The sequence below is a fragment of the Caloenas nicobarica genome, chromosome 1, assembly GCF_036013445.1.
Source record: "Caloenas nicobarica isolate bCalNic1 chromosome 1, bCalNic1.hap1, whole genome shotgun sequence".
Lineage (NCBI taxonomy): Eukaryota > Metazoa > Chordata > Aves > Columbiformes > Columbidae > Caloenas > Caloenas nicobarica.
In genome coordinates this window covers 93,956,141-93,977,469 of record NC_088245.1, presented here as the reverse complement: position 1 = coordinate 93,977,469, position 21,329 = coordinate 93,956,141, and the positions used below count along the sequence as shown (strand labels likewise).

The 21,329-nt window shown below is 42.2% G+C and overlaps 1 protein-coding gene across 1 annotated transcript; it reads left to right on the top strand.

The window, feature by feature from the left end:
• The first annotated feature begins 386 nt into the window (after positions 1–386).
• PLCXD2 (phosphatidylinositol specific phospholipase C X domain containing 2) lies at positions 387–20,787 on the top strand. Its single transcript, XM_065652042.1, has 4 exons — positions 387–602; positions 14,235–14,695; positions 15,841–16,082; positions 19,605–20,787. The coding sequence occupies exons 1-4, from the start codon at positions 458–460 to the stop codon at positions 19,765–19,767; spliced, it is 1,011 nt and encodes a 336-aa protein (XP_065508114.1). The 5' UTR covers positions 387–457; the 3' UTR covers positions 19,768–20,787.
• Positions 20,788–21,329: the final 542 nt, after the last annotated feature.

Sequence of the window (21,329 nt, the reverse complement as noted above, 5' to 3'; positions counted from 1 at the left end):
ACCCTCGAAGTAAACAAGTTTCTCCTCATATTCAGATGGAACTTCTGTGTTTCAGTCTGTGCCCGCTGCCCCTCGCCTTATCGCTGGGCACCACTCCGAGGAATCTGGTCCCATCCTCCTGACACCCACCCTAGCGGCATTTATGAGCACAAATACGACCCCCTCCCGGAAGGCAGGCGGCGGTGACGGCTGTTTCGGCCGCGGTCCCGCGGAGGGATCCCGCCGCGGCGGACGCACCTTCCCCTCACAGAAAGGAACACCGTGACACGCCGCACAGCGGAGGGGGCGGGGCGAGCAGCGGGCAGCCAATGGCTGGCCGCCGTGCCGGCGCCGCGCCCGGCCGAGCCGCACCTGTTACATAAGGCGGCCGGGTGGCCCAGCCGGGCCCCGACCCCGCCGGCCCTTCAGCCGCTGCTGCCCGGCCCGGCCCGGCCCGGCTTGGCTCCCCGGCCCGGGGATGAGGCCGCCGGCCGGGAGGGAAGGCGGCCGGCGGCGGCGGCGGTGGGCCGCCGCGGGGGCCATGGCGGAGAGCAACGCGGACTGGATGGGCTCGCTGCCGGCGGCGCTGCACTCCTACCCGCTCTCCAACCTGGCCATCCCGGGTAGGGCGGCGGGGCGGGGCCGGCAGGGGTTGTTGGGGGCCGGGGCCTGTCCCCACCGCCGGGGCCTGGCGCTGGGGGGAGTCGCCTCTCGGCGGCGGCGTCGTGTTTCCCGCTGGTGAAGCGCTTGGGGCGGGCCCGGCTGTGGCCGGGGCTGTGTCCGCAGGCTGGGCCGGGAGGTGTTTGCCCCTGCTCGGCGGCCGGAGGTTGGGTGTTTGCCTGAGCTGTGGCAGCCGTGTGGAAAGTCTGTCCTCGGGCGTCAGCGCCTGTTCGCGGGTAAGGGCTGACAGGAATCCCGTCCGGTGCGGAGGGGAAGGAGCGCTTAATCTTCTGTAAATACAGCTGCGAGTTTCTAACCTGTTGACCTGCTTGTTTTCATTGTATTTAACAAAAGGTAGCTGTGATCCCCGGAGGTCCTCTTTAAGGCTTTTCACGTTACTTAAGCAAGGCGGAAAGCAGGCAGGGAGAAAGGTTTGCATTGAATTGAACAGCTGGAGGTTCATCAAATAGAAATGTATTTTGTAGCAGAACCTGTGTATAGCTTGTCAGACAGTCAAAGAGCACAGCACCATCATGAAATATCCCAATGCATAATGTTACACTGAAGACACTAAAATACTGTGAATACTTACAAAATGTCCCCCTCCCCTAGCAGAACTTAAAATCACTAACTCCTAGCTCTAGCACAGAGCTTCTGTGTTAACAAATTGGTAAGGGTGAGTGTCATCACTTCTGGTTTACAGATGGGTAAACTGAAAAATGAGGAAGACAACAGATGACCCTAAAGTTACTTAGTAATAGGAAGAAATTCTATCTGTAAATAGCAAAAAGTCTAGTATTGCTTGTAGATGTCAATAGAGAAGACTTTAGGGGTGACTACTGTAGCCTTTCATTCTGATACTGGATGTTAGACTGGTCATTAGTGATACGGGCTTGATACAGTTGAAATGCGTTGTTTTAATCAAAAGTAACACCGTCCCCCCACCTTAACAGTAGCAAGATCATTTTTATTTAACCCTGTCCATATAAACAGGGAGGGAGCGACAGAAAGGAAGTTCGGTGTTCATATAAAATTGAAGTAGCTGCAGACTCTGAAACTTCGTTCTCTGTTTTAGTGAACAGTAATAAATCAACTTTTTGTTGCTATAGCAGTTTAAGGGCTGTAAAACTTTGTTTACAGAAGGTTATGATATTGATTTGTGTTAGGTGCATTGTTGCTGTCCGGCACTTAAAATGTCGTTTGTGCTATGTTTGTAGCAGAGGAACAAAAAAAATGAGGAGTTGTTTCAGTAATGCCACACTTTTTAAAATGAGTAGTGTTTTTTGAAAAAGCTTGCAGTATATGTATATTTGTAGTCCAAGATGCTGTATTTTCTCACCCCTTTCCTGCACATACCTTGTGCAACCTCTGAGTAGGGAAAAAATGTCTTGGGTAGATGTTCAGGGATTTCTTTTTTTTTTTAATGTAGTCCAATGATTCTTTTTGTCAAAGTGGAGTTTTGGGGGCCTTTTTGGGCTCCAAGGTGATTTTGCTAGCAGTGTGCAAGGAAAGGATTGTACAAAGCAGGTTGCAGTTGAGGCATCTGTTTACAGATGCTGAACAGCAATGAAGGCCTTCAAAAGAGAGATGAAAGGGAGGCTTGAGGTCAAATGAGAAGCATTTTTGTCTATGCTTAATAACTGTATGTGCGTATGACAGGTGTGGCCTGCTTTTGTCCATCTCCAGATGTGTTTGTCTTCACTACTAGATTGAGGGACTCAACTTCTTTTTGATTTCCGCCCTCTCCCGCTTCCTCCTCCCAACCACTCTTTGTGCATAGGAGCAGCAAAGGAACTCTAATGAATGTGCCGGAGCAGTTGAAACCTTAAAGGTATTTTAAACTTTATTTGAAGTCAGCATTAAACACCCAGAAACTGTTGTTTGGTTTGTGGGGGTTTTTTTTCTCATTTATTTTGGGTTTTGTTGTTGTTGTTTGTTTTGGGGCTTTTTTTTAACGTTGTTGCATTTTGGGAAAATGCAGCCTTTGAAGGCCATAAGATTCTACTTTTTGAAAAAAAAGTTGGCATGATGCGGCTATCTAAAGTGAAACAATAGTATATGCAGAAAATAAACTGTTCAAATTTAATTCATCGTATGGTATTGTATAAGGGAAAGTCTTAATAACTCTCCTGTGTGGAGCTAAGTATGGTCTGTGTAGAGTTCTGCATCTTCATCTGTTGCACACAGTTTTGCTTTCAGAGCTACTTGTTTTCACTGGCTTTAAAAAAGATAGCTGTGACATCTGGGGCTCCTTCTTATCGTACACTATCCTATGATTCCCACATGTTGAGTGAAACGTGCTACCTGAGGACAGAGAAAATCATTATTTACTCAGTCTTTAGAACTGAGTGGTAACAAGTAATGTTTAAGATTCATGAGGTATACAGTTTTTGTATTTACATGCTGATTTAACTCTCTGCTCAAAACAGAGGAGAGACTTTGAAGAATTCAGGGTCATCCTCCAGGGCTTGGGTGCAACCAATTCCAGAGTTCAGACTTTACTGTTCTCTCTATTGGAAAACTCTAGACTAGATAATAAACCAGCATAGTCTTGTTGAAGGAAAAGAGATGAAGTTTCGTGTGCGATGTGAGGAGAGATGGAATTTTTGCAATGACAAATTGCCAGATATCAAGTAACTAAAGTGTCATCAACCTACATGCATACAATATAGTCAACAAATGAACCACCTTCAACAAGAGGTGACCTTGTGTGAAACTCCAGAGGGTTTTCTCTTAATTATACTCCAGACTAATCCTCTTTGAATGTGGGTTTAAAAATGAACTCTTAAGGATTTCGATTGTGAACATATGACCTTTGGCAGGGTGATGTATTTTAAATTACAGTATGTGTTTAGCCTCAAGCTGTTTCGCTTCAAACAATTTCATGAAATCATGTACAACTATGACACTGCTTTCTTTAGTCATCTGTTAATCTGTGTCTGTTAGTTTTCTTTTCCCGTGGAGAAATGGAACATGAGCAATAGCTGCAGTGCTGTCACTAGTATGCTTTCAAAGTAAATCGGTTATTTAATGAATTTGCTGGAGAAGCCTAACGTGCTTCTTGCTTGTACCTGCATGCTGATAATTCATAGCACCGTGGCGTGTCCAGTTTGTATGGTTTCATTTTGACTGCTTGCCTTTTTAAGTATTTTTGGCAGTATCACAATTAACTAGGTGCTAGAGTCTGAGAAGTCTCTCTGCTTCTGAAGATACAACACCACTTTCCAGTTTGATTGAGCTTTTACATGAATATTTATGCTAGGACAGCTGAAATGCTTTTTCTTTCTCAAGATCCACTTTCTGAGATCATGATAAGCTGCTTGTCTTGAGGCAGCAAGGCAATCTAGCAGATGTTAACTGCCGACTATCAGCATTTGCTTACAGAGTGTTTTATTAGTCCAGCCTCCAAAGTGCTGCTGGATGAATATGACGAGCAGAAGAGTAGGCAGTTCTGTTTTCCTTTGGGTGTTTGTAATGATGCATTTACTTAATCTTGCCTGGATTATTCTGTCTTTGAATAGTTAAGAACCATAACATAACAGAAATGAATACTTGCTAGTTTTGATCAAACTGCATTTCTGGATTGGTCACTGATTTTAGTCAGGATAGTTAGGTGTGAGTTTTTCCCTAGTGTTGATTTTCATTCCTTTTAGAGGAAATTAATGATTACTTGAATAAGGATCCATTGATACATGGGAGGGTAAGCAATCTTCTTGCAGGAGCACCCAGAATAGTTACGGGTGCCATTTTATAATATGAGTAGCTAATTAAATGTTCCTTCTGTCCCCTCTCTTCCCTCCTCTGTTCTTTCCATCTCCCCTCACCTAAAAAATTATCAGAATTCCCATTTTCCTCCATTGGTGGATGTTTGGTCCTACGAGCCTAAATGAGTGCATTCGGCAAGCTAACCTGATGGAAGGCTTTTTGATGTTGATGATAATGGTTTGGGGGGTTTTCTTTGAGAAGTGGTTCCTGCTAGAAAAGCTTCCCAAAAACCTGTTCGTGTGCTTGGACAAACCCCAGGAGAGGCGCTAAAGCATGTGGCTGTCCTGAGGGAGCATTATGGTTAACCTGGTGTGTCACAGTGCTGCAGATATAGGTAGGAAGGAAGACATAGGATGGCTGTGTTTACAAAACATGGGGGATTGTATTTTCTTTCGCATAGTGTTAGTGAACCTGCTGTTGAGGAAATAATTAAGGGAATGATTGAATTTGAATCTGAACTAATCCAATTTGAATTGAGTCTCTAGGGAAGAGAGCTGAAAAAAAATAGAAATTTTGGAAAAAGTAAAATGTTTTAGTTCAGCACTTCGAAATACAATATTAAAAAAGTCAGTTAATACCAATGTTCATATCCTAGATTGTAAGGTGTTTTTTGTGTCATGTGTGTTTGTTTGGTTTTTGTTTGGTGGTTTGTTTTTTGTGGGTTTTTTTAAATATTGAAATATAAATGTTCGTAGGTCAAATTTGGTACATCTGAGTCTGATTCAAAACACTGAGGAAGTTTTTTCCACCACGAGTTAGTTCTTCAGATACTGGTGTGCCTAGAGCTGTATGTAATGCTGGGCAGGGCATCCGGCTGGTGTGAAGCATGTGGGCAGGGCAGCCTGCACCTCTCGGGGGAGATAGAGCAGCTCTTCAGTCATAGCTTCTGATGGTGCACTGAGCCTTTTCTGTCATCTTCTCATGTATTAGCTCATCCTCTGAAGGTATGTGGAAGGACGGCATTTCTAAGCAATGCGGAACAGTTGCAACATGATGCTGCTCCTTCCTGTAACAAGCTGGACGATTGGTGGAGAGTTGACCATGGGATGCTGGGTTATGGGTAGCTAAAGCTGATGGAAAACCTGAGTTCTACAGTTCCAGAAGCTTTTTTTTTTTAAGGTAAAATAATCATAGCTCAAATATGGCTAAAATAGGATTATATTGGAGAGCTGAAATAGTTGTTGAAATGTCCGTTTTTCCACTGATCTCTGAGGAGAGATGTGTCCCTGGCCTTCTAAAATAGATGTTGATCTTCTCCTCCAAACTACAGCACTTGTCAAGCTGCTTGATTCTCCCCACAACACACACACACTCTTGAAAAATTAACTTTCTAACTAACTTTTAATTGAGTAGCTTTCCATCATTTGTTCATGGTATTGTCAGAATGACTGTAGCTGAAACTTGGTACTACAACATGCCACCGTTTCCGCTGTTTGCGAAGAAGATCACCCAAAAAGCCTGAGGCAGAAACCTAATGGTTTTGATCTAAGTGGTAAAGGCCTACAAAATGATCAGCCCTGGAAAACAGAGCTTTACAAATACAGCTAGCAGGCAGTCTTAATGAGGAGCAGCCCTACCAGCCAAGCCCATAGTTAAGCCTAATATATAAGGTTAATGTACTGATTCACCAAGCTTTATTCTCCCTCCCAATTTAATTGGCATCTACCAAACATTAGAAGAAAACATCTGCATAACTATGGTGATGTTGGAGATGATCTGTGAATGCAGAATTTTCAGGATGAACTTGTCCTAAAAGGAGAAGTTATTTTATTACCTTGGTAGTCTACTTCATTGTAGCTGCAAATTTCAAGTCTTGTTGGCGAGAGGCTATTAAACTATCTGGACTGCTATACCAATGAAAATATCTGACGGAAGTATTCCCTTTTTGTGTCCCTATGTGAGGAACTGGTGTGGCAGAAACTGAATCTGTGCAGAAGTTTCCCTGGACCTTACATCTTAGGGTTTCTCTTTTTAAAGGACTGCTGTCATTTGTTTAGCGAAAACCAAATTGTTCTTGAAATGCCACACAACTTTCTTCAAACAGTATATGAAGATCTGGATCTTTTTAATCAGGAAAAGCCTTCTGCCTCTTTTTTTTAAAATCTGTGCCCTAGAGAGTGACTTAACTGCCTGGTAAATAAGTTTTACTTCAAACAGGAAACCAGTCATAATGTTGATATAAATGGTGGTTGTTCTCCTGAGTTGTGTGAAAGTTCCAGTTTGCCTGCTTTTCCAGAAAAGATGTAAAACAAGGGAAAAGTATGTGGAATGAAAACAAGAAAAGATTTCCCTAGAGCCATCTCGGAAGAGGATAAGCCCTTGGTCTACACGGTTCTGAGTGGTCATGAAAGGGGAATACAGGACTCTAAAGTGAAGGGTTTTTTTCACTTCAGAGCAGGTAAATCCATTCAGGCTTTGAAATGGCAGAGAAGTCCTGAAACTTTCTGCTTTCCCAGTGCAGCGAGCTGGGGTTGCTGGTAAATGGGAAGTCACTGCTAAATCAGAAAAACACTTCATGGCAGTAACTCCAACCAGTGCCAAACTGATTCTTCCTTGCTATAAAGAAGAGTAAACTGCCATGTTATATCGTGTCTGAGAGAGTTTTAAGCAGCCCCTTTCTCTTTGTACCCCTTTTATTCACCCCCGCTCTACCTACCACCCTGAAAGGGGCAGTGGGGGGAATCAAGGTAATTCTTTGACAGGGAGAGGAAGTTTTCCTAAGAGGATTTGATCTGTACTAGGATTTGTCCTCCTTAATGAGACTGCATTAAGAATACCTAAAGGATTCTTTTAGGATTCTATTAAAATATAAATACTCATCTCAAAAGTTTTAGATAATGAATTATCAACAGGATGTTTGATATTCCTGCCTCTTCTCCTTTTGTTAGGCAAATTAATATGAAGTGTTTGATTCACTTTTCATTAGTGAAGAACTTTTAAGATGTTAATCTTTTGATTAGAAAAGCTGGATTGTTAATGACCTGAATCCTGAGGACTTCTGGGCTTTGAGAGGCACTTTTGTTCATCCCGTTTTTCCCTTCATTCTGGCACACACAGGACACTTGGTTTAAAAGACCATTTGTGGGATAACCTTAACTTGCTAGCACTTGCATCCTGTGTTTTTGCAACTTGATTGCTGTGCTTCTAGATGTCTTGGCTATGTAATGTTTGCTGTGCTATGTCATGTGTGGTGTTTTGTAATACATGGGGAATGTACTTTGTCTAGTGAGCAAAGCTTGCTCTAAGAAGTTTGGCATCACTACAGCTAGGGTGATTCTTTGACCATAAATGACCCTTTAAGGCGATTGGTGCAGTATGTTGACCTTGCTTCTTGCAAATGTTTAACAGAAGACAAGAGATTTTCTTGCATTTATTCATTCCATTAATATTTCATTAATGTGAAGATCAAGCAAAATTATTCTGATCTAGTTAAACTTGCTGACAGTGCACTCTCCTGCTCTTGTGTTTTCATTTGTTGTTTCTTAGTTAGCCAGATTTTTGTAGAAAGTGTCTTTGCTGCTTTTGACTATTCTTTTTTGACTAGCCTTGCAAGTGGGGAGGCTAGTGTTATGCTAGTAGACATGCTTGTATCTGAAAAAAAACAGGAGTTCTTGTCTTGTTTGCAAGTAATTAGCAGTGCACAAGTACATTCGAAGTTGAAGATCTCCGCACTTTGCATGCCATGTGGTCATATTTTTAAGATCTCTTGAAGGTAAATTTGAAGGTAAATTTACAAGTGTTTGTGAGATGATGCTCATTCCTATCTGTGTGCTGCAACTGTATATACAGCAAATACTGACATGGAAACAGAAGATACAAAGTGATATTGGTAGTAATTGTTGAAATTCAAGACTTAATAACATTCTGTTGATGAGTGTCATTTGTTTGAGCTACACCATGGGTTAATTTGACTGTAACTGGAGTAGCATGACAAATAAACACTGGAAAATTACACTTAGGTGTACACTTAGGCTTAGGTTACACTTTCCAGGTGTGATGATACAAGGCTGCTTTCTAACAATTGGCACAAAGGCTTCAACAAAAAAGTCATCCTGAACAGTGAAACACAATCTATTTAACATACAAATTGAATTGAGAAGTGATCTGTTTAATGTACACTGATTTCTCAAGTTAATTGTAAGGAGAATAAAAAGAGGTTTAAAGATACGAATAAAAATTATTCCACAATTGCACTTACTGGGATAAGTTTAAGAGGACTATCCATCATTTTAACAATCTGCTGTCTGGAAGATACCTCTCTAATACTATTCTAACCATATCATAGCCTTTGATAGTTAAATATCTGGGCATTTGAGGGGATGTGTCTGCTTTCCTTGAGGCTTCCAATCTTTGTCAGATGAAAGAAATGAAGCCAAAATAGAGCAGCCATTGTCTGTTATTCTGTAAGACCTGCCAGCTGATTAGCAGTCCCCTATTTTTTTTTCCTTTGAATGTGCAGCCTCTTTCATGCTTGAACTTAATGCTTGCGGCTTCATGCTTTGCATCTTCAGCCTGTTAGAAGCAATTGGCAAATGATCATCTCTTTGTTTTATTTCCTGTGCCAAGCTTGGGTTTGGGAAGGGCTTAGCACCAGGCTGATGCCATGTCACTGGAGCAGCTTGGTAAGGTTTGCAATCCAAACGCTCATCAGCTCTCGTGTACAGTGACTCAAGAAGTGTGGTGCGCGTGCAAGAACATGCTCTTGAGGTGCTTCAGACTGGAGTTTTGGCCTCTGTTTGCCTAAAGGACAATAAAGTTTGGCTTTTCTGTGCCTTTTGGTTTCTCAGTCTGTAAGATGGAGGTTATAAATACCTAGGTTCATTAGTTGCTTAGTTCACAGTCAACAGGTTTAAGGAATGGACTTATTGAATCAATATAGGGTATTTATATTTAAGATGCCAGGTATTATCAGAAATGTCTTGCTGACAAGACTTCTTGAGCTTGTTTCCCTGAGAAAAATGGTTAGTGTAACTTGGGGACATGCATGCCATTTGGGTGGTGGGAAACATAGATGGAAAAGGATTTTTCTAAAACATGGAAAAGACTTTTGTGTATGTTGCTATGAGAGTTTTGTGGTGCTTGCTCTGTTCGGAAACTGCCAGCCATGTTGCTGTTACTGTACAATGTTAGGGGACCTGAATATCTTCACACATCCTTGTGTTTGGAACGAATTGAGAATGTGGTTAGCAGCTCTAACACTGAGCTGTTAACAAAATGGGGCTGGTCTGCTCTGTGCTTCTCGTGTAGGCCTTTGCCTTTTAAATTGTGTGGAGTTGAGGAGGCTTAGGTTACACTTTTTGAAAAAGCAGCTGTGCTGTATCAGCAACCAGTCTGGCTCTTGCCATAGCTACAGACTGGCTAGGCCTTTCATGGAGTTTGGGGGTAGAGCAAAGGAGAGCAGGGATTACTTTGACATCATGATGTGATCAGCTTAGCATATAGCTTATCATCACAGCTAAGCTATATTAAAAGCCAGCAGCTGAGCGGGTAGCATAACACAGTGATCTTAAATTAAAGAAGGACCTGGTGGATGACATGGGTCCTCACCTTGCTCTCACCCCTCGGCCCAACAAATATCTAATGCTGTTGCTTCAGGCCTTCAGTTTGCTTTTTTCTCTTCCTGAAGTAAAAATGTTCTGGGTCCACGTTTGGCCTAGATATTTCTCACAGTTGGTGGCTAGTCCTCTCTAAATGACCACTGAAAATCTAACTGAACTTTGCTGTGTCTTTCCAGCTGCAGTGTTGATGATGGTCACCTGACGTCATTAGGAGGTGGTCTTCTAGCAACTATGAAAAGGGGAGCTTGTTTTTTAGATGTTCCTTTTCATGTTCTACTTGATTATATCTAGGTATACATGTTGACTACATTGTAAGTGAGAAGTTCAATTTCCTGGGCTTTAAAGCAGAGCCACAGGGCAGGAGTTTTCATGATCTTCTCTAACTATAGAAGCATATCACATGTAGTTCAGTTTCTCAAATAGCAGCTGCCCTGTTAAGGAGTGCAGTTCTTAAAGTATGTGTTGAAAAAGTTGCAATGTTCTTGTGGCTTGTTTTCTTTCTAGAACTATAAATAGAATTTGGTTTGTGATAGTGCAAGGAGAAATTCGCTCTTTGTGTCCTTAAATGTGCCTTGTATGTGACAATCTGCAAAGGAAAGGCTTTTCTAACTGTGAAGTTAAGTGATCAGACTTAGGGAAACAAGCTGTTTCTTGGCTCAGATTTGTTTAAACAACTCTGAGTTGACAACAATGTATTTGCCAGGTAAAATTGTTGTTCCTTTTTAAGTCAGATTTATAATATCAGTGACACTGTTTGAGGGAGCATAATGGTGTAAATGACTTCTATAGACAGCTCTCTAGAAACAGCTGCACAGTCTTAGTTAAAATGAAAACTAAATGTTTCTTATAGCCTTATTCTAGCATGTTAAGCAATTTTCTATGGTGACCTAGAGGAAGAAATGAAATTGAAAACTTAAATAAAAATGCCCACACAAAGGAACCCCTCCCCCCCCAACTTCTTTGTGCAAAGTAACTCATTCAGAGGCAGAAGAAAACGCCCTCGTGATTGAAGTCTACCTTCCAAATATTGTAGAAGCTTGAAAGGCTCATTCTGCTCTATGGGGAGGTGTATGAAACTCAAATGTGTCTGAGTTGCAGCTTGCAGTATGAGCCAGGCTTTACATGGCTTCTGACATGTCTTCACTAGATGTTTGATCCTGTATTTTGTTTGGGTTTACACCTTTGGAAGTGGGAAAAATATCTAGGTGTAACTCCAAAACTGACAGCTGCATTTTCATGTAGTTTACTGTGACATGTACTAAATAGCTTCTTAAGCTGACATTTTTAAAAACAGCTTTATTGTTACTTGTCAGTTGTTTCTAGAAAACTGAATGGAAAGCCATGTAAGAGGCACGCTTTTATAAAGACCGTGAAGAATTCATGAAGAGTTGATCAGAATTAGATTTTTAGAATTAGTTGCAAAGCTTGCAAGCTTGACAACTAACTTCATGGTTCGTTTTCAGTACTTTTGAACTAGTTGAAATTAATGGCAAAAGAATATATTTAAGGTTGTTGTGAACTGATGTTTGGTTTGTGCACAGTCTGTTCTTCAATCTAGATTAAGAAAATCCTAACAAGATAATCCAGTTGAGGTCATAATCTTGTTTACAGCTCTGACCTTGCATCACAGGAAATACATCAGTCTTCAGGTGGGCATTGATATACAAATAAAAGGTTTGGGTAGAGAAGGCTGTGGACACCTCAAATGTTGTCTTAAAATTGGAAATGATAAATTAGGGTTTTGGTTTTTTTTGAGAGAGAGTTGTGGCCTGAGGTAGAGGAGGAAATTCTGGAAAAGTATTCTCCCAGGAGCAGGGACAGAAAACCTGGGGTGTGCAGGAAGGGAAAAGGCAGGTGCCAGCAGCGTGGTACAGGGTCGCTGTGCCCCTGGGGCGGCTGGCAGAGGAGGTACTTGTGGTGACTGGGGTGAAGATACTTTCCCTGTACTGTGGCAAAGTGAGGGTGCAGGAAGCGAGTGGGATTTGACTCAATGGGGAAACCCATCTGCTGTCCTGAAGGAAAAAGGGAAGCAGGGCTGTTAAAGCTCCTGATGTGTTTTTCCTGGCTGGAGCTTTACAGGGAAGCTCCATGCCTGGAGCGGTTGCAGTTTCTTGGCTGGAATGCTGTGGTAGGTGAGCTTTTGCCCATCTTTGCTTTATGCTGCCCTGGTACAGTGTAAACTGAGATATGCTGCCCCATTACTCTTTGTTCTGATATCGACTTAGCTAAGCTAGAGATATTTCATTGACTCTGAAGCTGTTATTTTGAAGGAGTTTTGTTATTTCTCAGTTTTGCTTCCATTTAGTACTGAATTTTCAGTTGGAGATATTTTTTCTAGTAAGCACAAATTTTATACTGGAGATGCAGGTCCTCTGCCAAGGTACAGGTTGTGTTACAGGAGCTGCTTTGGACATGCATTATTTTGGCAAGGACTGGTGGTTTTGACTGGTCATCTTTTTTGGTAAATTTTATATTCACCATACCTGTGGTCACTCAAAGACACTTCCAGGTAAAAGACATAGAATCATAGAATAATTTCAGTTGGAAGAGACCCTCAGTATTATTGAGTCCAACCATAACTTAACATGTCCCTAGGAACCTCATCTACATATCTTTTAAACACCTCCAGGGATGGTGACTCCACCACTTCCCTGAGCAGCCTGTTCCCATGCCTGACAACCCTTTCCATGAAGAATTTTTTCCTAATATCCAATCTAAACCTCCCTTGGTGCAACTTGAGGCCATTTCCTCTTGTCCTATCACTTCTTACTTGGGAGAAGAGATCAACACCCTCCACACTACAACCTCCTTTCAGATAGTTGTAGCCAGCGATATGGTCTCCCCTCAGCCTGCTTTTCTCCAGACTACACAGCCCCAGTTCCCTCAGCTGCTCCTCATCAGACTTGTGCTCCAGACCCATCACCAGCTTCATCGTCCTCCTCTGCACTGTCTCTAGTACCTCAGTGTCCTTCTTATGAAGAGGCGCCCAAAACTGAACACAGTATTCAAGGCAGGGCCTCACCAGTGCCAAGTATAGTGGCACAATTGCTTCTCTAGTCCAGCCGGCCACACTATTCCTGATACAAGCCAGGATGCTGTTGGCCTTTTTGGCCACCTGGGCACACTGCTGGCTCATGTTCAGCCGGCTGTCAATCAACACCCCAGATCCTTTTCTGCCAGGCAGCTTTCCAACCGCCCTTTCCGAGCCTGTAGTGTTGGCTGGGGTTGTTATGACCCAAGTGCAGGACCCGGCGCTTGGCCTTGTTAAACCTCATACAATTGGTATGAGCCCAGTCATCCAGCTGGTCCAGATCCCTACCATCCAGCAGATCAACACTCCCACCCAATTTGGTGTCATCTGCAAACTTACTGAGGGTGCACTCAATCCCCTCATCCAGATCATTGATAAAGAGATTAAACAGAACTGGCTGCCATACTGAACCCTGGGGAACACTACTCGTGACCTGCTGCCAGTTGGATTTGGCTCTGTTCTCCACAACTCTTTGGGCTCAGCCATCCAACCAGTTCTTTATCCATCACAGAGTACACCCATCCAGGCCATGAGCTGCCAGTTTCTCCAGGAGAATGGAGAGGTCATATTCATGAACTTGTTTGATATGAGCTTGGTATCTAACCACACAGTAACTAGTGGTGTATTTAATTGCTTCTCCTCTAAGTTCAGCCGGTCATTGCCCACCATTCAAACTACTGATCATTTATTTACCATCTTGGGACTAAAGTGAGATGTGCTGGTAAGGCACATGCATGTATGGATCTCTCTGGCCCTCACATGAATAAAGATATCTGTTCCAAGAACTTTGGTGTATTAGGTCGTGATTGGATTTACCAGGTAGAATGAAAAATAAAGCCTCAGATTCCTTCAGTAAAGCTGGAATCTCAGATCAGTGGTGTACCAGGTTCTGGGAAAGCTTTGGAGGTAGATTGATAGTTTGTAAATGAAGGAAGGTTAGAAGGACATTTCCCATTACCAGTGATGTTTGTCTTATGGTCATGATTTGCATTGAAGTTGAGAGCTCACACATGAAAACAGTTCAAACTGAGAACCTCAAGTATAGCTCTTGTTGTAGCGTTGGGGAAAATTAAGGTGTAAAAGCTAGTCTGAAAGACACATTTGAGCGTAACTCTTCTGTGACCCTGCTGTGCAAGTAGGACTTTTTTCAGTTTACAGGGCACATGGGTATATGTGTTCTGGGGAAGTCAGTTTTCTAAAATTAAATATTTTTGTCTTTTTTTTTTTTTTTTTTTCCCCAGGGTCACATGATTCTTTCAGCTACTGGGTTGATGAGAAATCTCCTGTGGGACCAGACCAAGCCACAGCCATCAAACGTTTGGCCAGAATTTCTTTGGTTAAGAAGATTATGAAGAAATGGTCAGTGACTCAAAATCTGACTTTCAAAGAGCAGTTGGAAGGTGGAATCCGCTACTTTGATCTTCGTGTATCTTCCAAACCTGGGGAAATAGGACAAGAGATTTACTTCATACATGGCTTGTTTGGCATTAAAGTATGGGATGGACTGAAGGAGATTAACACCTTTCTTGAGCAGCACCCCAAGGAAGTAGTATTCTTGGATTTCAATCACTTTTACGCCATGGATGACAGCCATCACTTCTTCTTGATCAACAGGATCCGCTCAGCATTTGGATCCAAACTTTGTTCTGTTGAATGTGTAGAAGATATAACGTTACAGTACATGTGGGAGAAGAAACACCAGGTAGGAAAAGGATGTGTAATGTTTTTCAAACCCAAAAGGTTAAGAGTGGTCCCCAGTCAGAGGTATTGGACCAGGAATGCTGCTGACAGTCAATTTAAAGCCTGCTAGGTCTGCATGTTTCCTTCCATTTATGTACAGCCCCTCCACCCTCATTGTGCCTAGATTGTCCTCAAGCATGTTAAATAATTAAATGGTAGTATCCTCTGGGCCTTGTGCTTCTTACAAGTGTTTTTCTCTTCTGGAAGAGCATGTTGTGCTGGCTTGTGTTGATGAGGATTTGATAAACTGTTGTCTTTTTGGACTGACTGAAGCATAAAAGCTGTAACATGACTAAGGTATGGTACAGAATTTCTTAGCTCCTTTACAGCCATTCAAATCTGTAGTGGCAAGATGAAATGCCTCTTCTCTGTTGTAGCTGCTCCCATGCATACACACGAACTGAGAACAGGGTTTCAGCAATGGCACGTAATTCTTAAACTGTAAAAATACATGGGGCTTCGAGGAATTCCTCTGAGCTGATGCTGTCAGTGCTAGGGTCCAAAATGAATCATTTGTAAGTTTGGGTGTTAGTAAAGTGTTGCATTTTTAAGCTATCCTCTTATACAGAACCGCCTTACAAGGCATAAAATACTGACTTTTGATTTAGAGGTTTTGCTGACAGTGAAACTGACTTGGGCATCTCATGCAGTAAGTGTGAGTGGAATCCTGTTATGCCCATCAGCCCAGTATGCTTCAGCCACTTGGCAGTCCGGCCATCCTCTGCATCACTCCTATTAAAATACTTAACTTCAGGTACAAATGTAATATTATCTGACAGCGCTTTGAAATGCTTTTAAGCTGAATTCTTTGAATGACATTGCAGTATACTCGTGGCAACTTTTTCATTTTAAACTGACGACCCTTAAAGCCTGAAGCAATTCTGTCCTCACAGCTAGCGAAAATTATCTCCATCTCCTTTGACGATAGTGCAACAAATTTACTGACACTTGTGACTCAGGAGCAGCTTCTTTTTGCTTGGTCCTCTTTTCACTCTTATGCTAGCTGCAGCAGTACTGTATAAGCATAAACCAATGCAACATCCTGTTTAAATATAAATAACATAGTTGTGAATTTTGGGGGTTTTTGTTTTCTTTTTCTTCTGTTAGGTTCTCGTATTCTACCATTACCCTTTGTACAGGGAATACGCCTTCCTGTGGCCAGGGAATAAAATGCCGGCACCGTGGGCTAATACAACCAATGTGCACAAACTGTTACAGTTCCTGGAGACCACTCTGGAGGAACGAAGTCGTTATGGGACTTTCCATGTTTCTCAAGCAATTCTCACGCCTCGAGTGAAAACTATTGCACGGCATCTAATTCGTGGTCTGAAGAACACCCTTGTTCATAGGTAAGGATTTGTATTGATTTTTTTCAGTTCTTTACTTAGCATGTTTCATGTTGAAAGAGTCATGGGGTGAGCAGGAAACTGAAATGTTTGCGTAGATGTAAGACTTGATGAAAGTCTTGATAGTGTAGTTTTGCTTCATTACTGTTGCTCATGAGAGATATTTGCAGCCATTAAAAATAAAGCGTTATTGGAAACAAAGTAACAGGATATATTATGTATATATGTGTATATATGTGTAACTAAGTGTATTTCCTGATAATGGGAACTCTTTCTGAATGTCATGTGATTTCATAAAACATGGGCTGGATGTGTTTTTTCAAACGAACAATTCATTCCAAATTGGCTAAACTTGAATTTAGGGAAAAAAACCCCCATGTGCCACAGAGGAAAATTGCCTATTTGCAGACTCAGTTTTACGGAGACAGATTTGTGTAGACAAATGCAATTTCAGTAATGCCTGAAGATGTGTGACTTGGAGCAGTATTTTATCTTGGTGTGTTGTGTGTTTTTTTTTTTTTTAACCAACAATTAGATTAGCAATTTAACTTTTTTAATGCCACTGACTGTTGTACAATTAGTTTGTCCATGAGAAAGATCATTAGAAGAGGGTTTCACTTTGAGTAGCACAGTGTGCCAGTGACTTTTAATAGTATTAACTGCATGACCAGAATAGGTTACATGCGACTTTATTTTATGGCATTATCACCTTGTAACCTGTTCGCTAAAACTTGCCAGAACTGTAACAGTGCTGGTGGGATCTGGTCTGTTGGCTCACTGTTTAATATTACAGAATCACAGAATGGTTGAGGTTGGAAGAGACCTCTGGAGATCATCTAGTCCAACCATCTGCTAAAGCAGGTTCACCCAGAGCAGATCACACAGGAATGTGTCCAGGCAGGTCTTCAATATCTCCAGGGAAGGAGACTCCACAGCCTCTCTGGGCAGCCTCTTCCAGTGCTCCAGCGCCCTCAAAGGGAAGAAGTTTCTCCTCATATTCAGATGGAACCTCCTGTGCTTCAGTCTGTGCCCGTTGCCCCTCATCCTATCCTTGGGAACCACTGAAAGGAGTCTGGTCCCATCCTCTTGACATCCACCCTTGAGATATTTATAAACATTGATGAGATCCCCTCTCAGCCTTCTCTTCTCCAGGCTGAACAGACCCAGCTTTCTCAGTCTTTCCTCATAAGAAAGATGCTCTAGACCCCTCATCATCTTTTCAGCCCACTACTGGACTCTCTCCAGTAGTTCCTTGTCCTTCCTAAACTGAGGGGCCCAGAACTGGATGCAGTACTCCAGATGTGGCCTCACCAGGGCAGAATAGAGGAGGAGGAAAACCTCCCTCGACCTGCTGGTCACACTCTTCCTAACGCACCCCAGGATACCGTTGGCCTTCTTGGCCACAAGGGCACATTACTGGCTCATGATCAACCTGTTGTTGACCAGAACTCCCAAGTCCTTCTCTGCAGAGCTGCTTTCCAGCAGGTCTGCCCCAGCCTGTACTGGTGCCTGGGTATATTGCCTGTTTTGATGTCAGTAGCAGTTTATCTTGCCATAATGGTATTAAGTTCTAAATTATACTTGTGGTCTAATTTGATCGGCAACTGAGCTCAATATCAAGCAGTGCGATAAACACACATCTTCAGCTGCCGGTTTGTGCTCCCTTTGGGAGAATCATTGGTCACTTCAGAAGTAGTTACAGTATTATTATTTTGAAGCCAAAGTCAATATAACTTATTTTCTTAAAAATCCTTTGTAAAAAAAGCAAGTGTTGTGCTTTTGCAGTAACAAAAGTTGTTCATGTAAGTAAGGGAATTTCAGTTGAACTATAAATCAGAGTTTTCAGTCTCCTTCCTGTTTACAGACATTAATCTGAGAAAAGGTAATTAAATGCAAATGCTGTTTACCACAGTTTGTTCAGGTCTTCTGTCTGGCTTGTGCTTTGCCCGCATCTGTGCGGTCAGCATTAGACTAGACACTAGATGGTGCTCAGGTGCTTTGAGACTGGTGAATGGCCCAAATACAAATACATGTGCTTGGTGGGGATACCTAACAGAAAGCAGGGATGGAACTTGTCTGTGTACTGTATAGTAAAGGTACTGTTGCCTTGTGATTAAAGGAAAGATCGTACTGAATTTCTATTTTTAAACTAGTAAAGGGACAACTGATTATATGGAATGGGCAAGCAGTTTTGTTTCAAGTGACTGTTGGCACAGATCTGGGCTGTAAGCCACTGGTAGGCTGGAAGCGTCTGCCTTTGCTCTGTCCCTTTCCCTCAGCCCCATCATTACCACTTGTTTGAAAGTAAACTGAAAATTCAAAATAGATGCTGCTGTTTGCTGAAGCGTGATTGCTCTTACGTGTTTACACATGCTAGCTGATTTGGATATGTAAATTGTCTTTGCAGTTCTGTGTAGATGTCTGCCTTCTCATATGGAAATTTTGCCCTGAATGTTAATATTTAAGTGCTTTTGAGCTCTTGCTAAAGGAGAAATGTGCAATGTTCACACTTAGCTGGCTAAAGTCTGGTGTGTCCCTTGACTGAGACAGTAATTATACCTTCCCTTGAGTTCTTTCTTTTAGTTCTTGACAAGATATTTTTTATTTTTCTGGAACAAGAGCTGTGGGGTGTTTTTGGGGTTGGGTTTTTTGTTTATTTCTTCCCTGTCCTGTTAGCCAATTTGCTTGCCTACTGTCTTCTCATGTAATTTTGTGTGCATATTATGGCACTAATTTAAATAATTCTAATATATTTACTCATTTGTCTCTAACTGTGCTGAAAACCCTGATGTTTGCGTGTTAGAGGTAAAAAAAGCTTGTACAGTCTCCTGACTTGCACTCTGTCCAAGAAATTACTTGAAATTTCTCCCCACGGTAGAAATTCTAACTCCATTTAGCAAAATTCCTGACACACCTCACCTTTGGTTACAGTGATGTATGCTGGGATGTTCAAGCCCTGTAGAGCTTAGGGCTTGATTCTGGGCTGTGTTTCTCTGATCCTGTTGCTCTGGGTGGGTCTGGCGTCTGAAAAAAGTTTGGTAGAAATGCAGTGTGTGCCCCCCCCACCTCTCTCCTGTCTACCCGAAGGCAGAGATGGGCAGGGGAACATCTTGGGCCAGACAGAGCCTTGCTTTGTGGTACACTGAAGTCTGCTGTGAAATTAAGCTTTTGGTTCAACATGTATTTGGGTAAAAACAAACTAGGATGGAGGAAATTGTAGTGCAGCATTAAATCCTGAAGCACAGTCTGCCCAGTGAATACAGAGTTCACAAATGTTATTTTGTGTGCATGGCAGTTCGGATTGATGACTTACCAATATTTCTACTTGATAGCTAGCGACAACATGCTGTGTTAAGCACTCTTGTCGTTAGCTGGTTGCATTTTGGGTGGCAGTCAGGACCTGATCACAAATGTGAGATAATAACATAATTTGTAAACAGCATGTTGTATTTTAAATAAGTTAGAGTGTGTATAAAGAAGAGTATCTTTTTAAATGTTTAATTTTCTTTATTTCAATGTCTTTAGGAACCTGCCCATGATTTTGAATTGGGTGAAAGCACAGAAGCCAGGTGTTATGGGTGTTAACATAATTACATCAGACTTTGTGGAGCTGGTTGACTTTGCTGCTACAGTTATTGCATTGAACGACCTCCTTTTAGAAGAGGATGAATCTTCAACTAAATCCTGATTGCTGTGTTCCACTTGTGCTCCTTAGTGGACATCTTCAAACTCTGTTAAATGTTTTCTTTATTAAGTGAAACCTAATGTAATCTCTGTTTATTTAAAAAAAAAAAAATCTCCCGGTGATGCGTGGATCCTAGTGGAACAAAGTGCCGTCTGAGCCCTGCTACGTGTTTGGCTAAATGAAACGTCCATCCGCTGCAGGCCGGTGGTGCCCACTGCCAGCGAGAGGCTGGCCTCCAGTGCAGAGGTACCCGCTGATGCTGTGTGTCTCCCCGGTGACCAGGCTCACCCTGCCCCGTGTCCCTCCTGCTAATTGTTACACACCAGGGCTCAAACCAAGGGTGGCTGCTCATTCCTGAGCAGCAGTGCGACCAAGCCGGTTTTATTCTCAGGCCAGGTCAGGCGTAGCTGGGCTCAGCTGGAGGCTGCTGCTCTATTTGTTACTCTGTTTTAGACACTACCTCTGACTTACTTGAAGGAACAATATTGCTGTTGTTCAAGGGGAAGCTGTGTTACACTGCATTGAATATCTGAACTCTCCTATGGACCTGAGAGGTGAAGACTTGGCACCCTCTGCGTCTTTGGACTCCAAACTCTTCTTCTGGACCTCTTTATTTTACATTAATACTTTAACACATTTATTGCAACCATGTTTAAGTGTGTTTCTTTTGGCATTAATTTGGATTATATTTCGGTTTTTGAATTATGAGGGTTATAACTCAAAAGTCTGAATTCCTGTTGAGGCTTTTGAGAAACCACAGCACAACCTTTCTCTTTTGCTTGCTTGTCACTTATTTTTTCCATCCATCAGATTTTCTTTGGGGAAAGTCTCTCACCCAGATGTCCTTTCTCTGGAAGGAGGTGGGCTAAGTGGGAGTATGCTTGCTATTCAAAGAACTGGAACTGACAGGGACTGCTCAAAACCCAAATATTCAATCTCTGTGACTTGCAATGTGACAGTGAATTCTGAAATAGGACCTAAAAGTTGTGCTTGTAGTCAGCCACAGGGAAGAAGTTTCCCCAGCCTGCACCTGCTTGTGACAAAGTGATAGTCAGGCAAGCACAGGCAGGCGTTGGTGCTGCTGCTTTCTGTGGTCATACTCATTTTTGTGTTGATTCACAACAAAATGTGACCATGTGTGCTTGAGCCAATGCAGTCACATGTTGGTACTTATAAATACTTAATTGACTAGCTGATAGTAGTCCTACAGCCTGATTTATCTTTAAAACAAACTGATTAGCAGCTACTTCTCTGCTCAATTATCTTCCTAAAGCAACTGTTGGTGCACTAATTATTCAGTGATTATGAATTTGTATTAATCTCTAAGCTATTTGTAATAGAATGGATCATCTTTATAGATATATTATTCAAAAGAAAAGTGAATCTCCAGATTTATTTATTTTGTTATCATCCTGCGTCTGCCATCATAGGCTGACAGCCCAGAAAAATCTAAAACCTCTTTGCTCGCATGTCACAAACTCTGAGCTTAGGTCAAGTTTATCTAAGGGTTTGCAAACCTTCCGTATGAACCTTGGCCAAGTTCTGAGCAGACTGTAATCTCATTT